Consider the following 12,931-nt stretch of genomic DNA (forward strand, 5'->3'; position numbering starts at 1 on the left):
TGCGTCGGCTCGTTCCAGCCCTGAATGTTTGATATTATCAGCACAGTCCATCTTTGTTCTGCTCCGATTGCCACAATCGCTGGAATTCTACCGGGGACGAGAGCGGACACGAACATGCACACAGATCGATGAACGCGCCGATACGTACAGGCAGAGTTTTGTTCTTAACATCGAGTCATGAGGGGATTACGTAAGGCTGCAGTGAAAAGAAGCACAGCTCAGTGTGAAACTCGCTTTGTGACTTCCACATCAACTTTTTACACCAACTGTCTGCCAGGCGTGCATCAGGAGCAGAAGTCTGACACAGCCAGACTTTATCGTTAATTCAGTAGAAGTTTCCTGCACTTTATGTGCATGTATTTTTTTCCACGAGCATCACGTACACTCTCATCATGGTGGAAATCAAACCCCTTCCTCACTGCCACTAATCCCCTCGAACCCCAAGAACCATTTCAGACGTCCAGACGGCGGCCGAGAGGCGAGCGGCAGACGGAGCGAGACGTGTCCTGAGAAAGATGTCACCTCTTTAACAATGATCTTAAAATAGATGAGCCAAGAGCCGAAGAATGACAGCAGCACCTGTGCGCCGCCAACACACACACACCATACCATTGCCACATGTATACACAGTCATCTTTCACTTTTAACCTTCAGTGTGGATGTTCACGACCTTAAATCATCGATAAATGTTGGAGTGTTTCGGGCAGATCATGAGAAAGATCAGCAGTTATGAGGGTAAAAGCCTCTTCACCTTTTACTTGGAGGTTTGTGAGACAGATAATCACGAGATGAATCTACAGTATATGCGTCATAGATGTAGGATTGATCTTTATGTGGAAGGGGCCTCGTATCAATGAATGATTTCTAACATTTAAGGCTCAAAGGAAGTGAGACGACATGATGAGCAGGTTCATGTGAGCTTCCTGTTACTTTCTTCCCAGGATTCTTTGGACTCTGGCGCCGCCCTGGAGGAGAGCTCGGGAATGGACCTGGATGCAGAGGCTGTCAGAGATGCTGAGAACAACATCAACACCGCCAGGTGAGCTGGGTCAGGTCACCTTTAAGCCACAGAGAGAGGGACACACACTCTGTTGTAAGCTCGTGTCGTCTCGCACAGATCACGTGACACCTCACGTTTACAAATCACTTCGACGCACGACGTCTCATTTTTATGCTGCATCTGTAACAGACCTCTATCATCATCATCATCATCATCATCATCATCGTCGCCTCTCACACGGCATGGGGTCGATTTACTCCGCACGTCACACTGTGTCACGCCTCCGGGTTGTGATAACACACCGCTGTGTTTAATGGTGAAACAGTCGAGGCAGTTTAAACCTTTGTGTGTTTTTTTTTTTTCCCACGAGAAATCGTTCATGTGTGAAAAGGCTTTTAGTCTCTGTGTGACTCTGTGTGAATCTGCTACAGCTCAGCACTCTCAGAAAGATTTCAAATAAGATCCAACGGTTCATTAAAATGTGAAGGGAGAAAATACTTTTGATACCTCAGGTCCATGAGCTCAAGGACTGATCAGCACACGGAAAAATATACATACAAGTTTCTACATTTATTTACATAGAAATAAGCAACAAATGAATTATAGATGTCTGAGCATAAATATCAAGTTCAAAGTATATTTTCTGTGTTTTCAGGCAGGACAATCAACCCTGTGACATGGAGCAGACTCAGACTGACACCATGAGCTGTGTGAGTAACGAGTGTGAATATGTCACCTGTGCTTTCCTTCGTACCTCCTTCCCTGATTTGTTTCTTTAATCTCTCTCCGTCTTCCTTCAGGACTCGGTTTCGTGCCGCTGTGATCAGAACGCCAACACCAGCGAGAACAACAGGAACCATCTGTCGCCATGCCAACCAAACTCTGGCAACAACCCCCACCTCCAGCTCTTCCCCGACAACCAATGGGAAGGTAGGTTACCCGGTCGTCTCGCTGTTCACTGCAAAAAATAAAAACGAATATGTAAAATGTTAATTTCACATATTTTGAGACGTACTGTTGAAGTGTTTGAAATAATATTACATACAGAAGACCCTCAAGAAGATGTTTGAGTTTTCGTATTCTTCCAGTTTGATGAGTGAAATCATTTTTAAATGTTTCTGTGGGCTCCAAATCAAATATGAAAACATTTCATGTTCAGCATCGTTTTGTTGTACAAACATACTGAATGAATGTTGGTCCTCTTCTCGACTATCTCTCTCCCTCCTCCTCCTCCTCCTCCTCCTCCTCCTCCTCCTTCCATCCAAACAGCGTCACCCCCCTCCCATCTCCACCTCCCTCCCATAGACTTCTCATGTATGCATCTGCAAAAAGAAGGCCAAGGTAAGCCGCTGAAATCTGCCCACACACCCACCCATCTTTCTTTCCTTCCTTTCATCCCTCCTCGTTGATTTCTCTCTGACGTGGCCGCTTGCTGGTTTGTGCGCAGCAGGGCGAGCTTTGTTAAAACTCGTTTGTGCGACACTGATGATGAAGAAATCTCTGCATGTCCTGTCATGGGATGTGATAACACAGCTGGTGGACTCGGGGCAGATTGATCGCGACACCTTTTTTCTCCTGACTCTGTATCTCACCTCATCGTCTCATTATCTTTCCGGGGCCCCTCCTTCACCTCGCCCTCGCGCCTCAGCTCGTTAGCAAAGCGCTGACAGGCAAGACGCCGTTAATCAGGCAAAAAGTGAGTCAGCAGGCGGCCGAAGAAGACAGTGAACGCCGCTCGGCAGCTTCTCTGTGTGACTTGTACAGTAGCGTCCTCACGTGTAATACTCGTGTATTAATCCTTTCTCCTCCTCCTCCTTCCCTGACCTGTTTGCATGTCCTGACTCCCTCGTCTTCGTTTTGTCTCCTCCTCTCTTCAGACCCCGTCCCGGCTTACAAATCCTGGCAGGACGACAACGAGAGCGGAGAGGCTCAGCTCTCCCCGCTGGCCGGTCGCATGGTTCCTCTCCCCCCACTGCCCCTGGAGGAGGAAGGCGAGGAGGACGAGGAGGAAGGAGGGCAGGACGCCTCCCTCTCCTCTTCCCGCTCTCACCCTCACCTCCTCGCACGCCGCTTCCTCGACTTTGGAGCACACAGCGCCCAGCGGTTCCTCCAGCAGGACCCGGACGCCACCTCACCCACCAAAGCACAGAGGTACGGTGTGTGTGTGTGTGTGTGTGTGTGTGTGTGTGTGTGTGTGAGATCCTGTCGGATGTTTTGTTCATGCATGTTCGTGTCTCCACCGTCACTTCAGGCCGCGGCGAGCATCGTTTGGCTCCAAAGAGGCGATGAGAGGAGGAGACTCCGTGACCCACCAACTCACCAAGAAGCTTCAGCACCTGAAGAAGAAAATCAAACAGTTTGAAGAGCAGTTCGAGAAGGAGAGGAACTACAAGGTTTGTCCCCCCGCCCCTCTCCTCCTCTTCATGTAGGACTTTTATCTGATGAAGGTGGAGTTCATGATCCGATGCATCGGCCTGTAACCTTCTGAAGAGCAAGAACTTTTTTAAAATAATAACTAAATTCTATTTATAGCACCAAATTATAACAAGTTATCTCATGACACAGGTTTAGTCCATACTCTTTAGAAAATCATTCCCAGAGACTCAACAGTTACGAGCAAACACTTAGAGAGAGTGAGACACAGATGCACAGCAGCAATAAAATAATAACTCTAAACGTTAAAGGTGGCAATAATAATAATAATAATAATAATAATAATAATGTGGTGGATGCCATCAGAGAACCTGTGAGATGAGGAACAGGCAGCAAAGGGACACAAACTCGAACTTTGAGCTCTGTCAAAGAGGAACGTCCTCAGTAGACTCTAAAATGTGGAGCTGGTTCCACAGAAGAGGAGCTTCATAACCGAACGCTCTGCCTTTGGAGATTATAATCATAATAATAAAAGAAACAAAGTTTCATTAATCTCGTCGGGACCTGATCAGTTTGTCTTTCTCGTCTCTCTGCAGCCCTCTCACGGAGACAAGGCAGCTAACCCCAAAGTCCTCAAATGGATGACCGACCTCACGAAGATCCGCAGGCAGATTAAAGGTAGACCCTGTGTTTCCTCTTAACATGCATGTGTGTGTGTGTGTGTGTGTGTCGGGGTTAGAGTGTCTTTGTGCCATCCTGTTCCATGCTGGACAGCTTGACCCTCCCTCACTCCGAAACCTTTGACCTTTGTAACAACATCGCATGTGTGCTAATCTAACACACACACGCGCACACACACACACACACACACACACACACACACATGCCAAGAGTTGACGTGGCTCTCACACGCGTGGCTCCCACCCTGCAGTGTGCTGGTGCGTCCTTGTGAACCCACATTCATTACGTCTGCGGTGAGACCGGCACGGTGCAACAGTGGACAAGACTTTGAGTAATCTGTGAATATTTGGAATAAATAATATTTAATCTGTGAAGTAATTAAAATTTTGATCAGATCTTTGAGTCCACGCAGGTGTTAGAAGATAAAATAAGACGTCCGATGTCTTCGGATGTCTCTTGTGCATCGTTTCACCGTCCTGGTCGACCCCGGTGACACTCGTCCACCCTCCCTCCACGTGAGGTGACGGCTCTCCTCCTCGGAGAACGCAGTGGCCGAAACATTTCTCTCTGTTTCAAATCAAAAATTGAAAAATCAACAATAACGCGAGCACCCACTCTCCACTTTCCTCCCTCCTCCTCGACCACCTCCTCCTATCGCCCACCGACCCGATTGATTGATTGATTGACTGATCGGCCAACCAGGACGCCAGCACCACCTTTTACCCAGAAGCACGCTGAGGCACCAGGCTTTGCTCCATTCATACAGACGCCACCATGCTCCCTCCTCCTCCTCCTCTTCCCCTTCCTCCTCCTCCTCCTCCTCCTCTATCTGCTCACCTCCCCATCACACACTCACCCCCCCGCTCCACCCATACTCAGGCCTGAGCTCTAGACCGTATCACCTCAGTAAGTACCAGCACCTCAGTAAGTAAACAACACAGACACTACTGACAGCCACAATGTGGGAGCATCCTGCTTTGTGCTTTGGTGTGTTTCCTGTCGATGTGTGGACGGGACAGAGGTTCCGATCCGTAACGTGAGAGAGAGACAGTTTGTGATTTGAATGTTGGTGTTTAGAGAGTTCAGGGTCTTCTGATTGTCTTCCTGTGGTTGTTAGGAGGTTTTCCCTTGCTGTGTTTGGGTGTTGGCCGTGTGCCGTGTTGTGCTTCTGTTCAGCATGTTCGTCTGTCTTCTCATGTTGTGACCGGCTGACTTTAAACCACCACAGCCGCCTGTCAGATTCCTGCATGTCTGATCGTCGGTGAAAGATGTTTAACGTTTGTTTCTCGTCCCGCGTCGTTTCCTCTCCTTCATCGCCGTGTTCCTCCGTCCCACAGATGCCAAACACCGTGCGGAAAGCGAGCTCGGCCCGCAGACTCGTCCCCGCAGCAACACCTTACCCAAGAGCTTCGGCTCCACGCTGGACCAGAGCGCTTACGACGCAGCGGTGGAGGTCAAGGGTCAGCGACCCACCCGGGAGGAAACACTGGAGCTGATCCAGCGCAGGGTCAAAGGGAAGAGGCAGGAGGACGGCTGGCCTGACGACATCAAGGTGAGCAGCAGAGGAGACGTGATTAAAAAAGTGGAGCAGACTGTGTTTAGTCAAAGGTTACATCACTATCACACGACTGACTGTGTGTGTCTCAGCAGAAGATGACCAAGGAGCAGCTGTCCTGTGAGAAGACGGTCCTACAGAAGAACCTGCTGCACTACGAAGGCCTGCACGGGCGACCGGTGAGTGACTGACATTCACATTTAGCCCCCAAAGAAAGGTGTTGGTAGTGTTGGAGAGGAGGTCTCTGAAGAGCAGGAGGTTTGTGAAGGTAGAGAGGGACGCTGTGATCTGGTAGGAACTGGTAGGACGTTCCACCAACGGGGAACAACAGACGAGAAAAGTCTGGATCGGGGTAACGTGACCTTTTGGGTTGATTGAAGACCAGGCGCCAGGTTAGTTGGACATCGATTGTGACGTAGGGAGAGAGACAGGGAGACAGTCTGGATGATGATGTCTTGGTGGGTTTGTTCTGTGACGTTGTGTCAAACGTTCTCTAAACGTTTCGCTCTCTTCCTCTCAGGTGACCAGAGAGGAGCGTCTGGTGGTGAAGCCTCTCTACGATCGCTACAGATTGGTCAAACAGATGCTCACCAGAGTCAGCATCACGCCCGTCACAGTACGTACACATCAACATGTGTGTGTGTGAGCGCTGAGGGCGTGTCACACCTTAACCTCCCCTCCTCTCTCCTGCAGGTGTCCCCCTCCAGCAAGAGGCGGAGTCAGACGCTGCAGCCGATCATCGAGGGAGAAACCGCCCATTTCTGGGAGGAGATCAAAGAGGAGGAGGAGGATGAGCGGAAAGAGAGAGAGGGGGGAGGAGGAGAAGAAGACGAGCGGGAGGAGGAGAGGGAGGAGGACGAAGAAGAGGAGGAGGAGGAGGAGGGAGAGAGCAGCGGCGGGGAGATGCAGAGCCCCGAGGTCATCATGGCCGTCGACCTCGTGACCCCGACCGACGGATCGATGAGGAGCCAGAACCAACCGGACCGGCAGAGCGACTGTCCCATGACGGCCAAGGTGGAGGAGGGGTCGGGGAGGCTGGCGCTGGACCTGCGACTGTCCAGCTCCAACGCCTCGTCCATGTGAGGACACACACACACACACACACACACACACGCACACACACACACACACACACTCACTCTCTCACACACACACACACACACACTCACTCACTCTCACTCTCACTCTCACACACACACACACACACACACACACACACACACACACACACACACACACACACACACACACACACACACACACACACACGGAGCAACTACGAGCTTTGTGCTAAACCATCAACAGGTTTCATCTGCTGAGTGTGTGATCTGGTTATCGTGTTACTGAGCTCACGTTCTCTCACACACACACACACACACACACACACACACACACACACACCTGTAATCTCCTCCATCAGACCCGGTTCGTACATCCAGGTCACTTCCCGGCTCCTGACAGCTGATCTCTCACACTGACCTCGATCCTCGATCTTTAATTAACGGATGATTTTAAGCAGCTCGTGTTCGTTAACTGTCTCCATGTTTCCCATCGTTCTCCTCCAGGCCAGAGCTGCTGGAACAGCTGTGGAAGGCCAGAGCAGAGAAGAAGAAACTGAGGAAGACCATCCGAGAGTTCGAGGAGAATTTTTATCAGCATAATGGAAGGTTGGTGGAAGACACAGTCACTCATGATTTTTAGTTTTTGACAGAGAGCTGAGAAATGATTTGACTCTGCAGAAACATCTGAGGCTCACTCACGTCGTGTTCTCTGTCTCTGCTGTAGAAATGTTCAGAAGGAGGACCGGGTGCCGATGCTCGAGGAGTACCGGGAGTACAAGAGGATCAAGGCCAAGCTGCGCCTCCTGGAAGTTCTCATCAGCAAACAGGATTCCTCCAAATCCATCTAAGATACCGCTCATCACCGCACACACACACACACACATCGGTTCATTGCCACTGCGAGGACCCGCCCGGGTCGACCATCAGTCTGTCACAACCTGGGACAAACGCTCCAGCAACCAACGGCAGCCACATCACATGACTTCAACCGACCGCTCAGCGCGCTGCGTTCACGTCACGGAGAAAACTAAACGAGTGACTTGGCTGGTTCAGAGTTACTTTAGAAAATGAAACTTTAGAGTCGGCGTGTCGTGATTTCACTTCGATGTAAACACCGTGTGTCGTCACCTGCATTTTAACTGCAGCAACCAAAGTTTGGAAACAGTCCTCAGCTACATGTAACCAAGCGCGGGTCTTAATCTGTAGTTTACAACATCTCCGACGGGTTTTGAATCGTCAGTCTTTGGTTCCTGGGACTGTTTTGATGAAGCGTCGATCACAGAAAAGCTTAAAATCACTTCAGTCGTTAATTTCTTTGATTAAAAACACGATTCCACGTTTCATTCAGCTCAGTAATGTGGACGTTACAGTCTGAAGGTTTTTACAGCCGTGACGTGAACGCAGCTCGACTTAAATCACTCCCGTCAGCCATAACTGATCCGTGCTGCCTCATCCGACGTCATATCACAGAAACCTGGAGAAAAAGGAGACATCATCATCATCATCATCATCATCATCATCATCATCATCGAACCAACGTGACTCAAGACTTTGCACTCGTTTTTTTTTTTCTTCGACTTCGGAGAAAGAAAAAAAATTTGACTTTTTAATTTCAGAAACTTTTTCTTCTTTTTGTTCTTCGTGTTTTTTTTTTTTCTTCTTCCTGCTGAGGAATCTTAGCGGACAGCTCGAGGACTGGCATTTTAGACTCTTCTTTCTTTCGGGGGGAGGGTGGCGTCGCTCTTTCTCGCCTCGCTTCAGGGAGTCACAGCGGTTTTTCTCGAAGCGGCCTCCTCCTTGACGCGAGGCGACCGATTCTTTTATCCTGTCGTCGTTGTCTGACATCGTGGAAGCTTCACCTCCTGACTGATTTAAAAAAACAACAAAAAAACAGTTTGTGTGTATTGTTAGAAAAAAAAAAGTGTATACATACATGTTTGTGGGACACTGCTGTTCATGTTTTTCTTGAATATTCCACGGGGGCAAAAAAAAAACCTCCCGGTGACGTTGGAGCTGTTTGTGAAAGACTTTTTCTTTTCATTCGTTTCTGTTCTTCAGCTTTGTTGGCGATACTGAGATCACTAAACGCTACTTTAAGTCAAAGGCTCGTGATTCAGATGCAGCATTCGATGGAAACAGTCGTGCTCAGATCAGGAGGTTTTATGATTTTTTTCTTCACTTCGTCTCTTCACTCGTTCAGTTTGTGAAGGATCATGGGTGATGAACTCACAGAGCGTCGGTGACGACGCGGTCAGCAGTTGCTGTGCAGCTGGAGTGACCGTTACTGAATAAAGTGGTTTAACGTTTGATTGTAGCTTTAAAGGCTCGTATTGTATCGATGAGGTGCCAACACTGCCAGCACTGATTTTTAAAAAACACACAGACTCCGTCTGTGGTTCACTGATCATCACCCGGTGAGTCGGTGCTGATGAGTATGTAGCATGACGTCCACAAAGGTTGTACAGCGAAGTGTGGAAAACCTGCGGGTCCCAGCGAGGTTTCATTTCCTGCTGGCGGGTGAAATGAGGGCAGGTGAGGAGGAGAACGTTTGAGGTGTGACGCCCGTCTTCTTCTTCTTCTTCTTCGTAGAGGCCATGTTTATCAGAGGAGTCACAGTGTGATTTGAAACGTGGAGTCGTCCGACCGGAGCAGGTTCTATTATCAGAACGCCCGAGATGTTTAAGACAGAAATCGATGTACATTTATTGACCTGCAGAGTTTGGACGGTTGAAAAGTTTCGAATGAGGTTTATTGTTTTGTTTTTTTTTGTTTTTTTTGTGAATGCCTGTGAAGAGTGAGGCGAGGGTGCACGTCGTGTTTGTCGGGACGGTGAAAAAGTTTCATGTAGAAAAGAAAAAAAAAATGTTATTTGCACAGCATTCACTGTGAATGCAGCCCTTTGTTTTGCGTTTTTTTTTCATTTGTATTTCTAAAAATGAAGCACTACTTCTATACAAATATAAATATATACTGTACATACAACAAGAAAGAAAACAAACACCCGAAGGAATGAATGTCAGAAATGTTTAAATTATTTCAAACATTACGTTTGGCCCCTTTGGTTCATTATATTTGTGATGCCCTAAGAATGTGTCGTTTGTTTGTTTTTTAAATCGTTATTATAAATATTGCTATTACTATCATAACCATTATTTTGTGTGACAATGACAATAATAACCCTTTTGTATCTACTCACAAACTGTAAAACCAGCTGTAGAAGTTAGTCTGGCACTGTGTGTGGCTAATCAAACACCAACCTGCTCTGTTCTCGATTTCTTTCGTCGCTCTGTGTAATATAAGCTAATCTAGAAGCAGTACTGTAGTGAGCTTGCATGGCAAAACAACAACAAAAAAAGAGAATAATAGTATGAATAACACGATGTATTGTTTCTATTATTTGTGCCATGAAGAAGCAGCAATAATAAAAGTTTGCGTGGAGGTTTTACGGTAACGACGGGTGGGATGGACTGTGAATATTTGAGGTACTATGTTTCTGTTTTCACACACGCTCTGCTCACACGGTGTGTTTTTACCACTGTCGTCGGCAGAAATATTCATGTTGGCGCTGCTGCAAAACCAAAACCAGAATCAGATTTTAACAGGAGGGTGAACAGGGATTGAAAAGTCAGTGGCAGACGTGTCCTATCTGAAAACATTCCAGTTTTTATCATCACTCAACAACAACAACAACAAAAAAAAAAGTGGAAATGGCTCACGGTGGATCCTCCGCAGGGCTTTCCTTTGACTTTTCTTTTGTTTTTGTCTGACAGCAGTGAACGGTCGGCTCGGTAAAACTCATCCGTGTGTAAACTGTAAACGTGTTCTGTCAGTGTACGGTATGTTTCATCACTTACCCCCCCTCCTCCACCTCCACCTCCACCTCCACCCGACGACGCGCATGGTCGTCCTCACGCCCGGAGTTCACAGCAGAGGTCAAAGATGTCTCGCAGGTCACCACCGCCGCTCCTCCTGGAAAACGTCGAACAAATGATCAGTTTTTTTGGTCAACACGGCAACAGACGACATTAAAAAAGATATTTTACGAGTCTGCATGGATATTTGAGTAAAAGCGAGTCTTTAAATCTTTAAAATTTAAAGGACAAATGGTCATGTTGCTCACAGGTGTGACAAAGTTAGAAACCAGACTCTCGCTGACATCTCTGACGCTGAACTTTGCTGCGAACTCTTCACGCCAGATGTTTTCTCGCTTCCTCCGAGTCACTGACATGTGATACTGTGTTTTATCACGTCGATATATTGTATGTATGTATCTATAAATGTTTTCTTACTTTGTGAATGCTTTTTTCTGTTTCTTCATTAACAACAAAAGGATGAGAAACTACAATCAGTAACAAACATTTACACATGAAAATAAAATTTACAAGCTTGCCACATCAGCTCTCTCGTGTCTTGAGTCAAATGAACGAAGATATAAAGATATGCAAAGATACAAATAGAAAATAAGCATTTATAGAAATAAAAACTATAAACTATATTTAATTAAATGAGCCTGTAGAAACTGTGTGAAGCTTAAGGGGGTTTATTCTGTTAATAAATATTAAAATATGTAGCTATATAAATAGAAGTTAGTTTTACATGAAACGTGACGGATAAATAAGAAAACATTTAGAATATAGGTGGTTTAACATCTTATAAAATATGTATACTGTCTAAACAGAAAAAAATACTTTAGATTTTATATTTGAATTCATGTGATTTAATAAATTATTATGATTTTCTAAAGGACTCTTAATTTTCAAACATTATTTTACATTAAATTTAATTAGAAGTGTATTTTTTCATTCTCTCTCTGTGATAGTAGCAAACAGCGTCCTCTAGTGGACTCACCACACCGGCCTTGACTTGTTTTTTAATCTTTGTTTGAATGCAGGGATGTTCAAACTTCTTTCTAAGAGAGCCGGGATAATATGACATTACAACAATATAACATTTACCAATAACAGCTTCATACAAATGCACTGTTCTGCAACAATTTCATTTTTTAACGGCAATGTGTGATCAAATCTAAAAACCAGATCTGTCTTTCTTTCACATCTGAATTTTAAACATGAGTAATGCAACATTTAGGTTTGAAAAGTGTCACTCTTATGTCGATTCAAATTCTTCGTTATCTCAACAAAAAAAGACAAATCTTCCAGCTGTGCAGTATCTGACAATAAATAATATGATAAAAATGAAGCTTCAGGCCACATGAAATCTGACTATGGGCCCTGATTGGCCTCCTGGGCCGTACTTTGGACACCCCTGTTTTAATGTTTTAAACTTTGAAAAAGTGCTCTGACAAAATTAAATTATACACATCACATCATAAAAAAACACAGGTGTTGTAATAATGATATTAATTGCTGCAATCAGTGAGAAACTGATTATGACAGTTGTGCTTATGTGTAAAGTGTTAAAACATATTTTAAATCTAGGACGTAATTTTAGCGTTAGCATGTCGTGTAAGACCCGCCCTCCTCTGCCTCTGATTGGCTGTGCGTCACACTCTTGCCCTAACTCTAACCAATCAGCGCCTGACGCCCTAAAGAAAGCAGCTGCTTTCTTTAGGGCGTCAGGCGCTGATTGGTTAGAGTTAGGGCAAGAGTGTGACGCACAGCCAATCAGAGGCAGAGGAGGGCGGGTCTTACACGACATGCTAACGCTAAAATTACGTCCTAGATTTATTTTATTAAAACTGTTTAAACGTCTTTAACTTGTCACGTTTCACCACTAACCGAGTACTTTGTGTATTTAAACCTGGCGAAGTAGTTTTTTTTTTTGGCGTAGTAGTTGTGGGCGTGTACTGTAGTACTGTGTACGGTTTTTTGCCGGTGTTTCGGCTGAACGAGTGACCGTGTTAGCTAGAGACCGTTAGCCGAATGAGTCAGCGTTGCCGTGGTTACGTTGCTAAAGGTCACCAGTTAGCACGGTCGCTTGTTAAACCGGAACACCCTGAACAAACAGACACACACCTGTGATTTTTATGGTTTTTAAAAGAACAACAACAGTATCTGAATACAGCCACTGACAATTAATTAAATCAAACTCACCTGTTTATGAACTCCACAAACTTTTATCTGAGGTGTAACTCCTTCACCAGCCCGGACTGACACACCTGCTGAATATTAATCTACCTGTAAGACGATTATTGAGAATTTTATGATGTCAAACTCGACACAACACGTTTCTCCTGCACTGTCCAGGACCTGCTGCTAATTAGACTAATTACACCTGTCAGAGGCCACGCCCAGAGAAGAG

The 12,931-nt window shown here is 46.0% G+C and overlaps 1 protein-coding gene across 7 annotated transcripts in view; it reads left to right on the top strand.

Moving 5' to 3' along the window:
- Positions 1-12,931, top strand: part of fam13b (family with sequence similarity 13 member B) — a 62,564-nt gene that overhangs the window by 33,692 nt on the left and 15,941 nt on the right. For 2 of the 7 annotated variants that reach the window (XM_027282104.1, XM_027282103.1), the window contains exons 10-23: positions 942-1,039; positions 1,656-1,710; positions 1,801-1,930; positions 2,270-2,341; positions 2,878-3,151; positions 3,252-3,393; positions 3,970-4,051; positions 4,757-4,960; positions 5,392-5,606; positions 5,702-5,788; positions 6,130-6,225; positions 6,303-6,688; positions 7,175-7,276; positions 7,395-7,552. In XM_027282104.1, coding sequence (XP_027137905.1) covers positions 942-1,039; positions 1,656-1,710; positions 1,801-1,930; positions 2,270-2,341; positions 2,878-3,151; positions 3,252-3,393; positions 3,970-4,051; positions 4,757-4,960; positions 5,392-5,606; positions 5,702-5,788; positions 6,130-6,225; positions 6,303-6,688; positions 7,175-7,276; positions 7,395-7,518 — 2,067 coding nt within the window. In that variant the 3' untranslated portion in view covers positions 7,519-7,552. Of the gene's footprint in view, positions 1-941; positions 1,040-1,655; positions 1,711-1,800; positions 1,931-2,269; positions 2,342-2,877; positions 3,152-3,251; positions 3,394-3,969; positions 4,052-4,756; positions 4,961-5,391; positions 5,607-5,701; positions 5,789-6,129; positions 6,226-6,302; positions 6,689-7,174; positions 7,277-7,394; positions 10,355-12,931 lie in introns of those variants that run through there. The other 5 variants (XM_027282101.1, XM_027282108.1, XM_027282115.1 and 2 more) reach the window with 5 other exon arrangements.

The sequence above is a fragment of the Larimichthys crocea genome, chromosome I, assembly GCF_000972845.2.
Source record: "Larimichthys crocea isolate SSNF chromosome I, L_crocea_2.0, whole genome shotgun sequence".
Classification (NCBI taxonomy): Eukaryota; Metazoa; Chordata; class Actinopteri; family Sciaenidae; genus Larimichthys; species Larimichthys crocea.